At 35.1% G+C, this 21,626-nt stretch overlaps 1 protein-coding gene across 2 annotated transcripts in view; it reads right to left on the bottom strand.

Annotated features, from left to right (window-relative positions):
• Positions 1 to 220: 220 nt before the first annotated feature.
• AIMP1 (aminoacyl tRNA synthetase complex interacting multifunctional protein 1) overlaps positions 221 to 21,626 on the bottom strand; it is a 38,709-nt gene continuing 17,303 nt past the window's right edge. For both annotated transcript variants that reach the window (XM_045471174.1, XM_045471180.1), the window contains exons 5-7: positions 19,847 to 20,052; positions 13,682 to 13,850; positions 221 to 411 (exon numbers count right to left, since the gene is read on the bottom strand). In XM_045471174.1, the coding sequence (XP_045327130.1) occupies positions 245 to 411; positions 13,682 to 13,850; positions 19,847 to 20,052 (542 nt within the window). In that variant the 3' untranslated portion in view covers positions 221 to 244. The remainder of the gene's footprint in view (positions 412 to 13,681; positions 13,851 to 19,846; positions 20,053 to 21,626) is intronic.

Raw genomic sequence — 21,626 nt, forward strand, 5'->3', positions numbered from 1 at the left:
ACATAGTTGATTTCTTTCCTACATTATACAGGAGCAAAAATTGTAAGTAAAAATGTAGTGTTTCTTTAACTGACTGAAAATAATATATACCTGATTAAAAGACTAGTCAAGTGTAGAAGAGAAATAACATAAAAAAGCCAGTTATATTTTAGGCACAAGTGACAAATATATTTCTTTTTATTGTTATTAAAGTTTTCTCCAATGTATTTCAGTAAATGAGTATTTTATTTTATTTTATTTTATTTTATTTTATTCCACTGTTGGTCATAGTTTGAGCCCTACACACTCCCTTCCCTTTCACCTCAAAGGGAACTCCTTTGTATGTAGCCACACACTCATCATTAGTGCAAAGATCTGGCTGGATCTGCTCCCAAATCTTCTTCTTAGGATTTAGCTCCTTGTCAGGCTCTCCTATTGAGGAGAAGAAAAAAAAAAAAAAAAAAAATTACATAGCTAAAATATGAAATAAATTATCCAGAGAGATTTCTAGTGTATTTTAACACTTACTTTTAACATATACTTTATTTTTATGACATGAGAAGTTTATATTTTTGATTTGTAAAATAAAGCATTTGACATTTCCTAACATGCCTTCTCCTTTGGCATGTTTAATTGTGATTTTTAAGAGATATCCCTGCAGTTGAAGATGATACTTTTAAAATAACATTCTCTCCTAATGATGACTTGAGCCCTGACACTCGATGGGAGAATCGGCAGAATCTGTAGGATCTTATTTGGAATTGACATTCTCTATTCCTGTTAATTTTTTTTTAAATTCTTTTAAACATTTATTTATTTTTAAGAGACAGAGAAAGACAAAGCATGAGCAGGGGAGGGGCAGAGAGAGACACACACACACACAGAATCCAAAGCAGTCTCCAGGTTCTAAGCTGTCAGCACAGAGCCCAACGTGGGGCTTGAACTCACAAATTGTGAGATCATGACCTGAGCTGAAGTCAGACACTTAACTGACTGAGCCACCCAGGCGCCCCTATTCTTGTTTGTTTTTAAATTTTCTTTTTGTTTCACTGGAAAGGAAAGATGATGCTCAGTTTTAAATGGTAAAAATGTAAAAACTGCTTTGTTGAAATAAAACTATACACACACACAAATATTTTGACATCTCCTTACAAATGTTCAAGATCACTTTTTACTCTTATAATAAATATTTTTGCAGGTAATACAGCAAAAAGTATTCTCCAAACTATTAAAATGAAAATATAAGATACTCATTTTATCATTATATATAAAGAAAAACTGTGAAGAGATGAAAAGCATAATTTGATGTTATATATTTACATGTGGTAGAAGCAGCTTATGTTTCAATGTACAAAATAAATGATGAGACTGCTGCTACAGTGCTTAAAGATTTTTTTATCGATATAGGAGAATGGATTAAATGCTGAGATTATCTAAATAAATATAGTAACTACTTTGGGTTTCATGAGCTGCCCATTCCATTTGGTGAGAGGGAAAGAGACAGAAAAAGTTCGGAGACAACGAGTCACATTTTCTAAGCACGAGAAATATATACAAGTTGCGTGCAATGCTCACAACAACACTCTATTTTTAAATATAAGGAAACCGTTGCTCAAAGAAGATAAACTGCTCAAAGTTAGAAGATCAACAAGTGGAGTCAGAATTTGACAACAAAACCCTTATTCTGCTAGCACAGCATCTTGCCTCCTGACACACTATTCTTTAGAAAAGAAACAAGTAACATTCTTGCATGTAGATAAAACCTCAACTTCTATCATAACTCACACTAAAAGTTTTTAGTCAACAAAGACAAATGTGTTGTAGAATACATCTGGTCTAGATTTAAGGGCCACCAGTATACAAAACAATCCCTCTTATAAGAAATAGAAAGTAAAGTTTAACATAATACCATTTTAGTAGCTGAGGATGCTCAATAACATTTGGAATAAAGAATCAGTTCAAGAAACAATGAAAAGTAACAGATCTCTTAAACCTAAGTGTGAAATAAAAATGGTTTCCAGGAGGTAATAAAAAGAGTATTTCTGAAGTATATAATTCCGTAATGATAGACATCTAACTTTTTAGATGTTTTCTAAAGTGACTCCCAAGTTGGAACCTTCTGGAATTAATTTCAAAAGAATCTTTTACCATTACTGGAACTAATTATATTCTATACTCTAATTATACCTTATGACCTAAACTAGTTTTTACTCTCCACTCATACAACAGGAAAAAGAAAACTGAGTAAAATTGTCAGCCACTGTGGTTTTTGTTCTTTATTAGCTCTTCAGGAACTGCCATGAAACTGGCAAGAACATATAAAACTGTCCTCTGATATGCAGGTTTTCAGAGATGACAGAATAGTTAATTGAATGATGTATCTATACCAAAAGAACAAGCAATGAAACCAAAACTGAAAGACTAGTATAAAAGATAAGGATTTCTCTTATTAAGAGCGTTTGACTTGACAGCAGAAAAACTAATTAATAAACAGAATAGAAAAAATGCTAATATATAAAGTATCTACAGAAAAAAATACCAACATATAAAGTATCTTTATTTTTTGTTTTTAAAGATTTCTATTTTTTGTTTCTAAGCCATTCCTTAGTCTAAAAGTTTACTTTGCTTGTGTATAGATCATGTCAGGAAGTGGGCGTTCCAGAATCCTAGAAAGCTGGAGGCAGAGAAACTGTTTAGAGGCCTGAGTACTAACTCTTAATTCCCCCAACTCTCCCAAAAAACACATTGCCAAACATAACAGATTAATTCAAGAGGCACAGCATCCCAGATTTGTGTGAAATTCTTATCAAAAGCACAGATTGTGTGAGTTCTTGTTAAATGCAGACAATAAGCTCCAAATACAAAAAAAAAAAAAAAAAAAAAATGTGATGCAGCACAAAATTAAGCTTCGCAGAACTAGTAAGATATTGACATGCATACAAAATAATATTCATAACACATAATACATAGTGCTTACCATGGGCTGTTTGCTACACTAAAGGCTTTACAAATATTTACTCATTCAATCCTCTCAGTACACTACATAAATACTATTAATTACCCTCGTTTAGGAAAAACATTCAGCCAAGAATGCTTTATCCAGCAAGGCTGTCATTCAGAATAGAAGGAGAGATAAAGAGTTTCCCCGACAAATAAAAACTAAAGGAGTTCATGACCACTAATCCAGCCCTGCAAGAAACCTTAAGGGCGATGTTTTGATTGGAGGAAAAAAAGACCAAAAGCAACAAAGACCAGAAAGGACCAGAGAGCATCACCACAAACACTAACTCTACAGGTAATACAATGGCACTAAATTCATACCTTTCAACAGTCACTCTGAATGTAAATGGACTAAATGCTCCAATCAGAAGACATAGGGTATCAGAATGGATAAAAAGACAAGATCCATCTATATGTTGTCCACAAGACTCATTTTAGACCTAAAGACACCTGAAGTTTGAAAGTAAGGGGATGGAGAACCACCTATCATGCTAATGGTTGTCAAAAGAAAGCCAGAGTACCCATACCTATATCAGATGAACTAGATTTTAAACCAAACACTGTAACAAGAGATGAAGCAGGGTATTACATCATAATTAAGGGATCTATCCATCAAGAAGATGTAATAATTATAAATATCTATGCCCCTAACTTGCAAGCACCCAAATATATAAATCAATTAATAACAAACATAAAGAAACTCATTGAAAATATACAATAATAGTAGGGGACTTTAACACTCCTCTTACAACAATGGACAGATCATCTAAGCAGAAAATCAACAAGGAAACAATGGCTTTGAATGACACACTGGACTGGATGGATTTAACAGATATATTCAGAACATTTCATCCTAACGCAGAATATGCATTCTTTTTGAGTGCACATGGAACATTCTCCAGAAGAGATCACCTACTAGGTCACATCAGCCCTCAACAAGTACAAAAAGACTGAGATCATACCATGCACATTTTCAGATCACAATGCTATGAAACTTGAAGTCAACCACAAGACAAAACTGTAAAGCCCTCAAACACATGAACATAAAGAACATCCTACTAAAGAATGAATGAGTAAACCAGGAAATTAAAGAAGAAATTTAAAAAAAAATACATGGAAACAAATGAAAATGCAAATTGGACAGTCCAAAACTTCTGGGATACAGCAAAGGCAGTCCTAAGAGGGAAGCATACTGAAATTCAGGCCTATTTCAAGAAGCAAGTAAAGTCCCAAATACATAACCTAACCATACACCTAAGGAGCTAGAAACGAAACAGCAAATAAAGTCTACAGGCAGCAGAAAAAGGGAAATAATAAAGATTAGAGCAGAAATAAACGATATGGTAACAAAAAACAAATCAGAACAAATGAATGAAACTAAGACTCTTTGAAAGAATTAACAAAATTGATAAACCCCTTGCCAGACTTACTAAAAAGAAGAGAAAGGACCCAAGTAGATAAAATGATGAATGGCAGAGGAGAGATCACAACCAACACCACAGAAATACAAAGAATTATAAGAGAATGCTATGAAAAATTATATGCCAACAAATTGGGCAATCTGGAAGAAACAGGCAAATTCCAGATATTCACAAACTACCAAAAATGAAACAGAAAGAAATAGAAAATTTCAACAGACCATAACCAGCAAAGAAATTGAAGCAGTAATCAAAACATCTCCCAACAAACCAGAGTCCTGGGCCAGATGACTTCCCAGGGAAATTCTATCAGATATTTAAAGAAGAGTTAATACCTATTTTCAAACTGTTCCAAAAAATAGAAATGGAAAGAAAACCTCCAAACTCATTCTTACAAGGCCAGCATTACCTTGGTTCCAAAACCAGACAAAGACCCCACTAAAAAGGAGAATTACAGGCCAATACCCCTGATGAACATGGATGCAAAGATTCTCAATAAAATATTAGCAAATCAAATTTGCTAGAAGTACATTAAAAAAATTATTCACCATGATCAAGTGGGATTAAGTCTTGGGCTGCAGAGCTGGTTCAATATTCATAAACAAATCAATTCATTAATGTGATACATTATACTGTTTTCTCAATAGATGCAAAAAAAGCATTTGACAAAATACAGCATCCATTCTTCATAAAAACCCTCAACAAAGAAGGAATAGATGGAACATAATTGAACATCATAAAGGCCATATATGAAAGACCTACAGTTAATATCATCCTCAATGGGGCAACACTGAGAGCCTTTCCCCTAAGGTCAGGAACAAGACAAGGATGTCTACCATCACCTTTACTATTTAACCTGGTACTGAAAGTCTTAGCCTCAATCAGATAACAAAAAGAAATAAAAGGCATCTAAATCAGCAAGAAGAGGTCAAACTTTCACCATTTGCAGCTGACGTGATAGTCTATGTAGAAAACATGAAAGACTCTACCAAAAAATTGCTAGAACTAATACATAAGTTTCAGGATATAAAATCAACATGCAGAAATCTGTTACATTTCTATACACCAATAATGAAGCAGCAAAGTAATCAAGGAACTGATCCCATTTGTAACTGCATCAAAACAATAAGATACCTAGGAATAAACCTAACCTACCTAAATAAACCTAATAAGCCTAAGAGGTAATAGATCTGTACTCTTAAAACTACAGAACAATTATGAAAGAAACTGAAGAGGACACAAAGAAATGGAAAAGCATTCCATGCTCATGGATTGAAAGAACAAATATTGTTAAAATGTCTATACTACCCAAAGCAATCTATACATTTAATGCAATCCCTATCAAAATACCACCAGTGTTTTTCACAGAGCTAGAACAGACTAGCCTAAAATCTGTATGGAACCACAAAAGACCCTGAAAAGCCAAAGCAATCCTGAAAAAGAAAAACAGAACTGGAGGCATCACGATTCTGGATTTCAAGCTATATTACAAAGCTGTAGTGATCAAGACAGTATGGTACTGGCACAAAACAGACACACAAGTCAATGGAACAGAATAGAAAATCCAGAAATGGACCCACAACTATATGGTCAACTAATCTTCAACAAAGCAGGAAAGAATATCCAATGAAAGACAGTCTCTTCAAAAAATGGTACTGGGAAAACCGGACAGCGACATGCAGAAGAATGATACAGGACCACTTTCTTACACCATCCACAAAAAAAAAAAAAATTCAAAATGGATGTAAGACATAAATGTAAGACAGGATACTATCAAAATCCTAGAGGAGAATACAGGCAGCAATTTCTTTGACCTTGACCATAGCAACTTCTTACTAGACAAGTCTCCAAAGGCGAGGGGAAAAAAAGCAAAAATGAACTATTGCTATTGGGCTTCATCGAGATAAAAAGCTTCTGCACAATGAAAGAAACAATCAGGGTGCCTGGGTGGCTCAGTGGTTTAAGTGTCTGACTTTGGCTCAAGTCATGATCTCATGGTTCGTGAATTTGAGCTCCGCATTGGGCTCTGTGTGGACAGCTTAGAGCCGGAAGCCTGCTTTGGATTCTGTGTCTCCCTCTCTCTCTACGCCTCCCCCACTCATGCTCTGTCTCTCTCTCTTTCAAAAATAAATAGACATTAAAACAAAAACTAAGGAAACAATCAACAAAACTAAAAGGCAACCTACAGAATAGAAGATTATTGCAAACGACATATCCTGACAAAAGGTTAGTACCTAAAATCTGCATAGAACTTACCAACTCAATCCAAAAAACAAATAACCTGGTTAAGAAATCGGCAGAAGATACAAATAGACACTTTTCCAAAGAAGACATCCAGATGGCTAACACACATGAAAAGAGGCTAAAACATCACTCATCATCAGGGAAATACAAATCAAAACTACAATGAAATATCACTTCACACCTGTCAGAATGGCTAAAATTAACAACTAAGGCAACAACAGATGGTGGCAAGGATGTGGAGAAAGAGGAACCCTTTTGCATTAATGGTGGGAATGCAAACTGGTACAGTCACTCTGGAAAACAGTATGGAGGTTCCTCAAAAAATCAGAAATAGAACTACTCTACAACCCACTAATAGCACTAGTAATTTATCCAAAGGATACAAAAATGCTGATTCAAAGCAAACACATGCACCCCAATGTTTACAGCAGCACTATCAACAACAGCCAAATAATGGAAAGAAGAGGTGGTATATACATACAATGGAATATCAGTCGGCAATCAACAACAATGAAATCTTACCATTTGCAACAACATGGCTAGAACTAGAGTATATTATGCTAAACGATATAAGTCAGAGGAAGACAAATACATGATTTCACTCACATGTGGAATTTACGAAACAAAACAGATGAACATAGGGGAAGAGAACGGAAAATAAGATAAAAACAGAGAGGGACGCAAACCATTAGAGACTTAAATATAGAGAACAAACTGAGGGTTGCTGGCAGGGTGTTGGGTAGGGGGATGTGCTAAATGGCAACGGGTGTTAAAGAGGGCCCTTGCTGGGATGAGCACTAGGGTGTTATGTGTAAGGGATGAATCACTAAATTCTATTCCTGAAATCATTATTACACTATATGTTAAGTAACTGATTTGAATAAAAAGAAATAAATGAATAGATGTGTTATATATACACAATGGAATATTACTCAGCCATCAAAAAGAATGAAGTCTTGCCATTTGCAATAATGTGGATGGAGCTAGAATGTATTATGCTAAGCGAAATAAGTCAATCAGAGAAAGACAAATACCATATAATTTCACTCACATGTGGAACTTAAGAAAGAAAACAGATAAACATATTGGGGGGGGCAGGGAGAGGAGAGAGGGAAACAAACCACAAGAGACTCTTAATGATACAGAACAAACTGAGGGTTGATGGAGGGATGTGGGTGGGAGATGGGCTAGATGGATGATGGGTATTAAAGAGGGCACTTGTGATGAGCACTAGGTATTGTATGTAAGTGATGAATCACTGAATTCTATTCCTGAAACCAATATTGCACTGAATGTTAACTAAAATTAAAAATTAAAAAAAGAATTTCCCCATTTTACAGATGAGGAAATTAAGGCACAAAAGTTACAGCCAAGAACTCAAAAATATCAGGCAGGTAGCTAAGTGATTCAAAAGTTAAATCTCACAATACCCACACAAAATAGGTATCATTAAAATCTTTCTTATAGATGAAAAAGCTGAGCCTCAGAAAGGTTCCCAAATCACCCAGCACATGTGGAATCAAAATTTGAAAGCTTTAACTTTTTAATTAAAACTAGTAATTTTCTAAGAACAAGGATTTGAACTAAATATAAAGTAGAAACTAGTAAGAGGAAATTCTAAAGCTTGACTGTTGCTTTTAACACACCAGACTCAGTATCTGAACACTCTGAATGTAGTTGCAAGACTAATCAATAAAGGAAACATAATTCAGACAAGTAAAATTTTAAGATTGCAATTAAAACTTGTCACATTATGGTAACTGAATATAAATGAGAGTTGAAAAATCTTGGATGCATTGTTAACTTTCTGGTTTACTCAAAATGCTTCTCAATAATGTACTATTTGGTAGGGTATAAAGCTAGTTTGAAATGAAAGTTTAAATCACCTGCCATGAAAAACATACCTAACATTTTAAACAATTGTTTTTTAACAAACTGTATTTTCCAGAGAAGTCTTTCATCATTCCTGTGTGTAATGTTCTTCTAAATCTTATTTTCATAGTTTTCTTTTTTTTTCCTTTTGGCATAGCTATCCAAGTTAAAAGTTAAGTGATATCAATAAAAGTTCTTAAAAGCTAAAAACTGCAGAACCTCTGAAATTGCTAAACACATGCCAATAATCACCATTTGGAAACAGTTACACATAATGTAAGAGAACTAATCCTTCAGAGACTATTAAGCCAACTGATTATAAACAAAGCACACAGGGAATAGGAAGTAGTTCAGAGAGGAGTTTGTACAGATGTAAAAAACTGTGATCACCTTCTTAGAATTTAAAACCTACAAAAAGCAATAAATACAAATTCCAAAATCCCAAGCATTCACAATCTGAAATAAAAACCGGAAACTTCATTTTAATTAGCCATTGTTTTGCTCATTGATTATCAGCTCTTTGATATCTGCCATGGCCATAAAAAGCCTAGCACTAAATTATTTTATGTGTGATTAACTGGGTTTTTGAACTACAGCAATTGTAACTATTGCCAATTGTGGCACAAAAACTAAAGTATAAGTTTGCAAATAAAGGTTGATTAAATTTAGAAAGCTAATCAATAGAGAAAAGAGGTTTGGTGGTTCTCTAGGAATAACCCTGACAATAATGAAGGCAAATGCTCAGGCCTGTTCTCCAAATACTGATTTTTCTGTTTGTATTTTACATGTTTTACTAGTGTGTTTCTTTCTGTTTATTCATTAACCAATTTAGTGAGCTCTACACCAGTCATTTTTCTAGATGCTAGGTATACAACAGTGAATAATCACCACATACACACAAAAGTAAAAATCTTGATTTCACGTGCTTACAATTCTGTGTGGACAGACAATTAACAATGTTTAGTATATTGGATCAATAGGATCACGGACCAAGCCATGTAGCTATTTTGGGGAAAGAGCCGGTGGCTCAACTGGAGTGATCCAGTGAAGATTTATGGAGTACATGAGGTTAACAAACACAATGGGAGGCCATTACAAGAACTTGGGCTTGTACTCTGGGTCAAATGAAAAGTTTTGTAATAGTTCTGAGCAGAGGAGTAATACACTCTGACTTACATCACTCTCCCATAACTGAAAATAGATGGAAGAAGGGCACAGGCAAAAGCAGGGAGATCAGTTAGAAAGTTTTACCTTCCACATAACAGATGTTGGCACCAGGACCAAAGTAGTAGTGGGCAAAGATGAGGAGAATGATTCTACATATATTCAGAAGGTATAATTACTAGGATTTTCTGAAGGAGAAGATAAGTGAGAAAATAAAAAGAAGTTGAGAGAACAGAATTCCTGTCAGATAAGATGAGAAATACTATGGAAAAGGAAAATTCTAGGGGAAAGATGGGGAATATGTATTCTCCCTTGGGACATATTAGTGAAAAAGTCTAGTAGGCAGCTGGATAAGTAACTGGTTAAAACAGCCAAGAAAATGAACATGAAAAAGAAAAGAGAAGAGGTCAAGTATAGAAAGAAAAAGAGGTCAAAGACCAAGGTCTGGGATATTCCAATGTTAAGGGGTCAGAGAGGTGAGGAAGAATCAGCAAAGGAATTAAGAAGGAGGACCAGTAAAGCAGGAGGACCACCAGGCCACCAGGTGCCAGAAACCAAGATAATTAAGAAAAAGTCTAAGAACTAGCCAAGGACATTTAGTTACTGAGAGTAATTGGTAACCCTGATCAGAGAAGTTCTGGAAAAAATAGTAGGGAAACCTGACTGAAATGGGTTTTAGAAAGAAGTTTATATCTATTTTTAAGAATAAAGGCATCAAAAATTCAATACTCTTGTACATATCATACATGCTTTGTGATTAACCTCTAACATATTTATTAATAAGACCCAATAACAATAGAAATAAGCATGATCTAGGAAGTTAAATGTCTGAATGCAAATTCTCATTTATTATTAGACGAAATCCAGTGTACTCTCAAAAAGTACTCTCAAAAGGCTGTTGTTGCTACTGTCTTCTAGCCGTAATATTATTTTCAAGTTAGTTTTGCGTGGTGCTTTCGGGACTAGTTATCACATTTAAATAGTAAAATGTACAGCTTCACAAACTGAAAATTTTAAGAAGTACTGGGTGGGGAGGGTTTCTAGTCAGTGTTATAAAAAATATCATTTGGCATCTTCTAAACTCTATGGAACTTTTTAGATTTGTAGTTGGAATAGTTGTTAGGTGTAAATGCCTTTCCAAGGCCAAACAGCACTTCAAACGTTTGAGTCCCAAATGCAATTTCTATACCACACTTTATATAACATGAAATGTAAGTCTGCAGACACTGAGCACATCAAGTGAACATCAAAATGTACCAGCAGACACCTTAAGCTTTAAAATGTAAAACAGATGCTGAAAAATAAAGCACTGATAAATCATGGATCTGACTAGAAAAAGAAAAAGAAAAAAGAAAAATGTAAGACTAATGGCCTGCTGCATAGTATTAACTGCTATTCCTTTCAGATTTACTGCTCCAGAAGCAACTGATATGGAAGCATAAGCAAGATGAACATTAACAAACCTCACGTCCTAAAATTCATCAATTATTTGATGCTTAAGAATATAATCTCATGGGCCATTTTAAAAGGTCAGGTTTTCCCTTTTTTAACTTTATCTTTTTGTACCATCTCCACATACTCATGTGCTGATGCACAAGGGGAAACTATGAATTTGCAAGAAATATCAGACTTTGGAACAATGTAAATATAAACACATAAGAAGCCAAATGGATAGATTAGAGAATATAATAAAGACAAGAAATCCATACTGGGCTATTAACATCTCTAATGCTAAGTCACTGAGTAACTAATGAAAAACTTTCAATATACTCAATAGTAGCATCCAAATAAACCTGATTCAATTGCTGAAATACTACCTGTCAATTCTTTGAGATAATGGAATGAAACCTGAACTAAAACTAATAGAACTAAAAGAATAAGAAGCCTTCATTAATGAAATAGTCCATATTAATTCAAAGCAAGCAGCAATCAACAAAAATGCTACAGTGCTACAAATTCAGGCACATTTATTCTTTGATCCCTTCACTAACTCTATATAACTGTAAGCAAGAAGCTGAGTTTTGCTGGGCCTCAAACCAAATCTATAAAATAGTGGATTTTCTTCCAATTCTAAGCATATAACTCTACAATTTACATCACAAAATAACACTTAAAGAAAACATACTAAATCTTATGTGTTTATTTACTTTTTTAAATCTTTTTTAAATGTTTTTATTTATTTTTGAGACAGAGAGAAACACAGCATGAGCAAGGGAGGGGCAGAGAGAGAGGGAGACACAGAATCTGAAGCGGCCTCCAGGCTCTGAGCTGACAGCACAGAGCCCAATGCAGGGCTCGAATTCACAGACCGCGAGATCATGACCTGAGCCAAAGTCAGACGCTCAGGTGACTGAGCCACCCAGGCGCCCCAAAATCTTACGTGTTTAAACAGAAAGGAAGGGAAATGTTAACTTGGAAAGGTAAACCAAAAGTATCTTAAAGGAAAAAGTTTACTTTTATTGTCATTCTATTCCAATTTAGTGAATGAGACTTCTCAATAGAATTTTAGGTTTGTCAGATATACAAATGATTTACCCCAAAGTGTGAAGTTTGGGGAAGTGTTTTGATATTGTGGTAGCAGAGTGGTGATCATATGCTCCTAGAACCAAAAGCCATTATGCTGCTTTAAGAAATGATTCTAAATGAGATTTTCCCAAAACCTAGTTTAACAAAAAAGATTCTTAGAAAACAGACTACTAAGGTTTTCGTTCTACCAAGGTTCAAGACGTACACTTGTATTCAAAGTCACAGATACTTGCTAAACAATCCCTGTGTTTTTTACATTAGCCTACTTTGACCAGGAGAGGGGGGAAGCTGAGTTTCAAGGAAATTAACCCATGGTTCCAACCATATTTTCTATCTTAGTCCAGTGTTAAAATCCTTCATATCCTAATATTTTATCAAACACAGTTAACACAGGATTTAAAAAGCAGGCCCATCTAATCACATCAGCCTTGCTATTAAAACAGCTGTTTCTACAAATATATTTCCAAATCAATTCTGACTTTTAGACCTAATTCTCCTTTTTACCCTAATTTATTTCTACTTTTCCCATTATTCTGTAGTCAAATGAACATCCTTTAAGTAAATGCATTCTTTTGTTTTTCCTCCTCCTTTCATGAAGGAAATATTTATCCCATATCTGACAAGCATCCTTTCTCTTTTGCTTCAAAGACCTATACGAAGAAACTTTTTCACACATGATAAAACTTCTTCTATCTCAGGACCATTTTAGTGGAGAAAACAAGCAATATGAAAGCAACCTCCTTTGAGATTATTACAATAAATACAAGTTTTAACTCAATTTTTCTCTATATCCTGAAGTCAAGTAAAAGCATATGCAAGTACATTATTAGATGGACTTGGAGAATTACACATTTCTTCCCCCACGTATGAACTTTTCATCTTTTTGTGCTGCATTCTGAGATAATCTATAGCTTCAAAGACTCTGCAGCACATTAATTAGTTCTCTATTTATAACATACTCTTCTGCTACGTAAGTGTTACTAGTATTTTGCCTAGAGCAAACTCTCTCTAGTGTTTTTTAAAAACATATATTTTTAACGTTTATTTATTTTTGAGAGAGAGAGAAAGAGCGAGCGAACATAAGTGGGGAAGGAGCAAAGAGAGAAGGAGACAAAGAATCCCAGGCAGGCTCTGTGCTGTCCTCACAGAGCCCGATGTGAGGCTTGAACTCAAAAACCCCAAGATCATGACCTGAGCTAAAACCAAGAGTCGGATGCTTAACTGACTAAGCCACCCAGGCACCCCTCTCTCTAGAGTTTTATGCAATGTGTGCATTCATGGGGAGGGTGATGGTTAGTTAGATGGTGTGCTTAATGTGCCATCTCGAACCAATCTCAAGAAACTCAATAATAAAATCTTAATAATAATGGTCATTAATGTAAAGCCTTGGTTTTAAACTAAACCAAGACTGGTTTTAAACTAAATACTACAAAAGAACAATGATTCCCAAACTATTTTAAATAATGACTAATACTTACCAGGAAAAGCATCAAAAACAATTCTGTCTCCAGGAACAGACCCAGTAGGAGGTGCCAAGATTTCAACCTTCTCAGGTGAACTAGCACACATTACCATTGCCTGAGATATTACTCCCCTCATCTTTGCAGGTTTCAGGTTACAAAGTAAAATCACCATCCGATTTTGCATCTGTGTGAAACACAAATTAGTGATTAAATATATACAGAGATTTACAATAATTACACCTAGAATACACTAAGCTACATCTAATATACTAAATATAAAATGTTCTATTTTTGTAGATGTATCTGTCTCTGTGTCCAAAATCTTTTATTGTTGTTATGAAGTCTTACATAAACATGAAAAAAAAATTTCCACAAACTGACAGTGCCCTATAGTTGAAGGAGCAGAGGCAAGACTATTCAGTTAAATAATTTTTAGACTGAGTGAAACAGATGTGGTTTTGAATTTAGCTGCCATGTACTAGCAATCAGATTGTATAAAGTTGAAATGTTTTTTTCCTCACAAAATGAGGAAAATTATATCCCACTTAAATAGCCCACTCTACGAGTATATTGTAACATGTATGTAAAGCATTTAGCATAGTGTTAGCACTGAAATAAATGAACAATCCTTTTTTCCATACATATTTGGTCATTGCCAATACTATGTCATACTTGGTCATTGCCAAGATTCATGTCCTAATTTAAAAATTACTCTTGGGAAGATCGGAATAGGAGGATCCCGAGCTCACCTAGTCCCACGGACACGCCAATGAAACAACTGCATCTACTGCAACTAACTCTGAGATCGACCTGAAGACTGGCACTTCAGATCATCCACAGCTAGAGAGAAGACAAAATCAAAAAGAATAGGAAGCGTAGAGACACAGTTGGGAACCCTGGCGACTAACCACAAACAGGATGAATGTCACAAAACACAGAGGAGTAAGGGGGTCAGACCCCACACCTAGGGACCCAAACTGGGAAGATGAATCTTCCTAACATCTGGCTTTGAAAAACAGGACTTAACTCTAGAAGCTTTAAAAATCAGCAGGGCTTAACTGGGAAAACCAGAGAGTGACAGTAAATGGAGCCCCCACGCTAAAAGAGCCATCACCAGACACAGCACCAAAGCAGCAGTTTGAAGTATCTAAGGTATTTGTGAAGATTTATTGACTAATCTTAGGATATGTTAGACAGGCAGAGATCTACCAGAAACATCTCTGGGAAAGAAAGTAGTGCCAGAGGGCATCATTTTTCTTGCTCTCCCCCGCCTAGATGGCCTGAAGTTTGCAGAAGCCAGTGCTATCACTCTCCATCTAACTTACCAGCACCACATGCCCAGCCCCAGCATTCCCTTGCATACATGCACCACCTAATCCACCCACAACAGGAGGTACCCTTCCAAAGCAGATCCTACCATGTCAAATACAGGAAGCAAGCAGGTCTTAGACCACTCCAAAGTGACTGCAGCCCTGGAAAGAAGGGGAGATAACCCTACACACCAGCACAACCACACTTGCTGCAATGAGGCCTCTTACCAGGCTGTTCAGGGAGCAAGCCTTGCCCTTCATGCACCTGCAGCTGTTACAGAGGTTACCTGCAGACAGTTAGGTGAGTGCTGGCTCCATCTACCAGTAAGCTCACAAGTCCGTCAACAGCAATGGAAGTAAACCCTGCCCAGTGTAAGAACAGGTAGCGAAGAGAGTCATTGTAGTCGTAAGCATATCTACAGCCATACCAATCTTGAAAAAGAAGAACAAAACTGGAGGTGTCATAATCCCAGATTTTAAGATATACTACAAAGCTGCAGTAATCAAAACAGTATGGTACGGCACAAAATAGATACATATAGATCAATGGAACAGAATAGAGAGCCCAGAAATAAAACTATACTTATATGGTCAATTAATCTACAACGAAGGAGACAAGAATATATAATGAGGAAAAGACAGTCTTTTCAATTTATGGTGCTGGAATACTTGACAGCCACATGTAAAAGAATGAAACTTGACCACTTTCTTACACCATACACAAAAATACACTCAAAATGATTAACGACCTAACTATGAGACCTGAAACCATAAAACTAGAAGAAAACACAGGCAGTTATTTCTTTGACAAAGGCCATAGAAACATTTTTCTAGATATGTCTCCTCAGTCAAGGGAAACAAAAGCAAAATTAAACTATTGCGACTACAAAAGCTTTTGTACAACAAAGGAAATCATCATCAAAACAAAAAGACAACCCACTGAATGAGAGAGACATTTGCAAATGATTCTTCCCATAAGGTGTTAATATCCAAAATATATAAAGAACTTATACAATTCAACATCAAAAAAGCCACAAACAATGCAATTAAAAATGGACAGAGGGCCTGAGTAGATATTTTTCCACAGACAGACAGATGGCCAACAGATAAACAAAAAAATACTCAACATCACTATTCATCAGGTAAATGTAAATCAAAACCACAATGAGATATCACTTCACAACAGGCAGAATTGCTAGTATTAAAAAGCCAAGAAATAAGTGCTGGCAAGGATATGGAGAAAAAAAAATTCTCATGCAGTGTTGGTGGAATGTAAATCAGTGCAACCACTATAGAAAAGGTTTGGAGGTTCCTCAAAAAATTGAAAATAGAAATACCATATGATACAATAATTCCACCACGGGGCACTTACCCAAAGAAAATGAAAACCCAAATTCAAAAAGATACACACCTTTACATTTACTGCAGGATTATTTCTAATAGCCAAGATATGGAAGCAACCCTAGGGTCCACAGATAGATGAATGGATAAACATGTATACATACATATGTGTATGTGTGTGTATATACATATAGAAATATACATAATGTGGAATACTCATATAGTGGAACATTACTCGGCTACAAAAAGAATGAAATCTTGCCATTTGAGACAACATGGATGGACTTAGAGGGTATGATGTAAAGTGAAAGAAATCAAACAGAGAAATACAAATACTAAATGATTTCACTTATATGCAGAATCTAAAACACAAAAGAAATAAACAACAGACCCTTAAATACAGAGAACAAACCTGTGGTTGTCAGGAGGGAAGTGGATAGGAGGGTGGGTGGGAGGATGGGCAAAATAAGTATGGGGGATTAAGAGGTACAAACTTTCAGTTATAAAATAAATAAGTGATGGAGATGAAAAGTACAGTATAGGGAATATAATCAATAATATTTTAGTAACTTTGCATGGTGACTACACTTATTGTGGTGAGCACTGAGTAATGAATAGAAATGTTAAATCACTGAAACAATTGTACACCTGAAATTAACATAACATTGCAAGTCAACTATACTTCAAAAACAAATATCAAAAGTATTATGTACACTGCATATAACATTTAGGCCATTTCTACAATTTGTCATAGAAGCAAACAGAAATTTCTTTAATCTTCACAAGTTGAAGTGTCTTAATTTTTTCCCCATTTAGCAAAACCAAGGAACACAGTTGTTTATGTTCTTTCAACAAGCTTAAAATAGCATACAAGAGAATTATTACAGCAGGGGAAGAGAAAAGGCACATTCTAAATAAAAAAAGATGGTTTGCGGGTGCCTGGGTGGCTCAATTGGTCAAGTGTCCAACTCCTGATTTCGGCTCAGGTCATGATCTTATGGTTCTTGAGTCTGAACCCCAATCAGGCTCTGAACTGACAGCACAAAGCCTGCTTGGCATTCTCTCTCTCTCTCTCTCTCTCTCTCTCTCTTTCAGCCCCTCTCCCACACACTAGTGCGTGCTCTCTCAAAATAAATAAACATTAAACAATAAATAAATAAATAAATAATGCTTTTATAAATTAATGTTATGGGAAATTTACCCCCAAATCCTATGATTAAAAAATAATAAATAAAAATAGTAACAGGCCTAAGACTCAAATTCAAAAGGCCCCCTTTTCAGGGGTCTTCATGAATAAGACTCTTCTTCATATACATAATTTGAAAATGCCACATGTTAGAAAAGAAGTTATAGAATATACGTATAAGAAAAAAGAACAGGGTTGTCTAGATGCAACTGTTAAAGCATCAGATGATACCCATGGACCTTTACATTAGAAAAACACACAAATCTACAAAGTTTAGTATGCAATTTGGGGGGCAAAGTGCTTCTGCTTTATACAATATTTACTGCTACTGTCTTGATAGGTTAGATACAGATGTGTATATAAACAGCTTTGTTTAAGGCTATGGCTGACAGTTGTAGGAAGAGAAGAAATTGTCTGCAACTTATGGGAACAAAAAAGATGAAACCCAATGTAGGAGGAGATTTTCCAATTTGAGCTGGCTCAAGATCAATTGGTTCTTTTCTCCAGAGCTTCTTATGAACCTAACACCATAAGCAGTTATAAAGAAGTCCTGGTCCTAGAAAAGAGGAGTGTTAAAAAGAGGGAACAAAAGCATACACAGGAACCAAGTCTTTTTTTAAAGAGAAACTTTCACTAAACTGCTTATATCTGTTTTTCTCACCTGAACAGAACAGCCAGATGATCCTATTAATTTATGAGGTAGGCCATGTTTCTCCTTAGTTCAACAGGTCTCCAATGGCTTTCACCTCATTCAGAACATAAGTCAAAGTCTATACAATGATCTGTAAGATCTTAGGTCATCTGGCATCCCTCTCTCTGATTTCATACTGCATGGTATTCCCCCTTATTTACTCTGCTATAGTGACACTGCTTCCTGCTGTTCTTGCAACATGCCAGGCATACATCTGACTTACAACTGCCTGAAATGCTCTTCTACCAGACAGACATACGACTTTTCTTCACTTTCTTAGTCCTTTACTTAAATGTCTCTTTATGATGCCTTCCCAGGCTACTTTATATAAAATTACATAATTCTAACTTCAACTCAGACTCTTTCCCTACTTTATTTTTCTTTTAATACTTACCACTATTCAATATACTCTATATGTTGATTTTTCTCACTACCCCATAGGGTTGTGAGCTTCACAAAGGCAGATTTTTGGTTTTTGTTTTCTAAACAAATCTACCTACCTACCTACCTACCTACCTACCTACCTACCAGTCATCCTAATGCACTGCTATATCCCTTATCTAGAATAGTGCCTGGAAGTATCTGGAAGTATGAATGAATGAATGTAGGGATTTATTCAAAATCGCAAAGTGAATAAGCAACAGAGTTGGCAATGAACAGAGAAGAACTATTTTAATGTTAAAAGTCTACAGCCTTTGCAGTATCTCCGAAGCACCATGGGGCAAAGGAAATAGGCAGATGACTCAAATTACTATAGAAGATGTCTTGAAAGACCAAATTAAAACCATTACTGCCTGTAAGTTTTTCCACTGTCATTGGAAATACACACGTGTCTATACACACACACACACACACACACACACACACATACACATATTTTAAAGACCTAAGTAATAACAAAATATAAAACATCCAGTTTTTAAGAAACAAAAAAATCCATTAAAAATTTTAAGTTCAAGCTCCATTAGCCCCTCTCCTCTTTTTTTCTTCAAGTATGAAAATATTTCTTGAGTTATAAAAAAAAAAAAAAAAGATTCATTCTTACCCTTACTTTTTAGATTGATGCTTTCTGGGTTTACATAACAGTGATTTAAAAAAAATCAAGGAATAATAAAATTCCATGACAGAACAATGATGATAAAGATATTTATACTATATTACATATAAAACACTAAACTAAAAACATTTTAAAAACTGAGAAAAAATAATGCATCTTTCTTCTTTTTAAATGTTTATTTATCTGAGAGAGAGATTTATAGCACAAGCAGGGGAGGAGCAGAGAAAGAGGGAGAAGGAGAATCCCAAGCAGGCTCCACAGTCAGCCCAGAGCTGGACATGGGGCTCAAACTCACGAGCTGTAAGATCATGACCTGAGCTGAAATCAAGAGTCGATGCTTAACCAACTGAGCCACCCAGATGCCCCATCTCCTTTCTTTCTATCCTCATGAATTTGATCTTAATTTGCAACTCTTTTGCAGGTTTTTGGTACTTTTATTCACTTTTTTTGGTGAAATTTATTTTATTAAAAATTAATCAAATGATCCAGTCAATACTGGCTCATGTGGTATGGCCACCTTATACAAAATTATATGGAAGAACATCAAGAAAAAGTGACATGTGTATGCAGAAGTAACTTTAATTGTACAGATTACCTGTTCAAGAGGAACATGATTCACCAGGCCACTGACAACTGTTCTTGGGGCTGTTTCTCCAACATCTATTTCTTCTACATATAAAGAATCTGCATCAGGATGTTTTCTGGCAGTAATGATACAACCAACTCGAAGATCCAGACGAGAAACATCTATTGGCTTAGAGTCAGCACTTCCTGCTATTGATTGTTTTTTCTCCTTTTTCTCTAAAAAATATTTTTGAATGGTTAAACATCAGAAGTAAAACAAAAACAAACTATGAAAAACTCATTAGCTTCAATACTGATGAGCTTCAAAAGAAAAAGAGTGTTTATCTCCTACCTTCACTTAAATAGTAACACAGGAAAGAATTATTCGAGTCATAATTTCCCGAACCCTAATTTAGCTATTTCTCTCTTAAATAACTGCCTAAATCTCTAAAGACATAGAATAGAAGCTGGTAAACCATGTTCATTTATTTACATAATGTCTATGGATGCCTTTGCAGTATAGCACAGTTGAATAGTTATGGTGACTTTTTGGTCTGCAAAGCTTAAGATATTAAATGGACTTTTATTGAGAAAATTTGCCTTTCCCTGAAACAGAGTTGGAGAAAATCCTTTAAAATTTTTACTGTGTCTCTTTAGAAAGTGAAAAATCCTTTATTTAGGAAGAACATCACAATTAGTAGCCAGCTAAGAGAATGAACTATATAATCAAGTATAATTTCACTGATAAAATGTTTCTCTCTTTAAACACACCAATAACTATACAATGAATTTCACCATTTCTTGTATTTCTCTGAACACTTAGGGTTTTAGGTTTATCTGAGCAACTATGGAGAAGAGAACATTTTATTCTAATGTTTTAAAAATACTCCTCTTATTTATGTTGAAAATCTAACTCTTATTAGCATTTGATCACTTTGATCACTGAATCAAAATGTGACCTATGAAGAATTCATATTCCTTAAGTTTACATTTAGCTTCTCTGGCAGAAAAAAAAGTAAAACAAAATAAAAACTTATTCACCTGCAACCTACAGGGTAGAGATAAATAGTTGTGACTTAGAAGCACTCCTTCTCGATTACACCTTTGTTTAATCTTTGAACAAATATTTACTGAGATCCAAGGCACTGAAAATCTCTTTTAAGGAAGACAGATATATATAATGAATATGTGACAAACATTACATACACAAAGATATAATACAGAAATGCAGAGATAAATAATTCTGCCTAAAGTGGGAGAGAATGACTTTGTGTAAGGACATTCACAATTTATACAAAGAGAGCTTACAAAAGAAGAGGTAATTCGAAATAATGAACAATGTTTAATCTTACTAGCAAAAGCTAGTAAAAATCCAAGTGATACAGAATATACAACAAAATTACTAGGAAACAATACACCAAAAATCTTAAAGTAGTTACCTTTGAGTGATAATCTATATATTTAATATAATGCAGTATAATAGTATATCTACATATCTACATTTTTAACTTTAATCTACTCCCTAGGCATTTGCAATACTTTTATCAGGAATCCATAGTCCAGAGGTGACTGCAAACGTCAAAATCTATACCAAGAGCTTAGTCATCATAAAAGATTTTAGACATGTTTCGTTAAAAGATGAGCGATGCTCACATGTGGCAGGCTACAAAGACTGTATTGTAACCATAGCCTCTGCATGAGCAGAAATGGATTCTGGCAATTCTAGCAGCCAAGCGCCAATGGAACACCCCACTATCCCAGCACTGCCCAATATGGTAGCTGCCAACCACACACAGCTATTTACATTTAAA

Source organism: Leopardus geoffroyi, chromosome B1 (assembly GCF_018350155.1).
Source record: "Leopardus geoffroyi isolate Oge1 chromosome B1, O.geoffroyi_Oge1_pat1.0, whole genome shotgun sequence".
NCBI lineage: Eukaryota > Metazoa > Chordata > Mammalia > Carnivora > Felidae > Leopardus > Leopardus geoffroyi.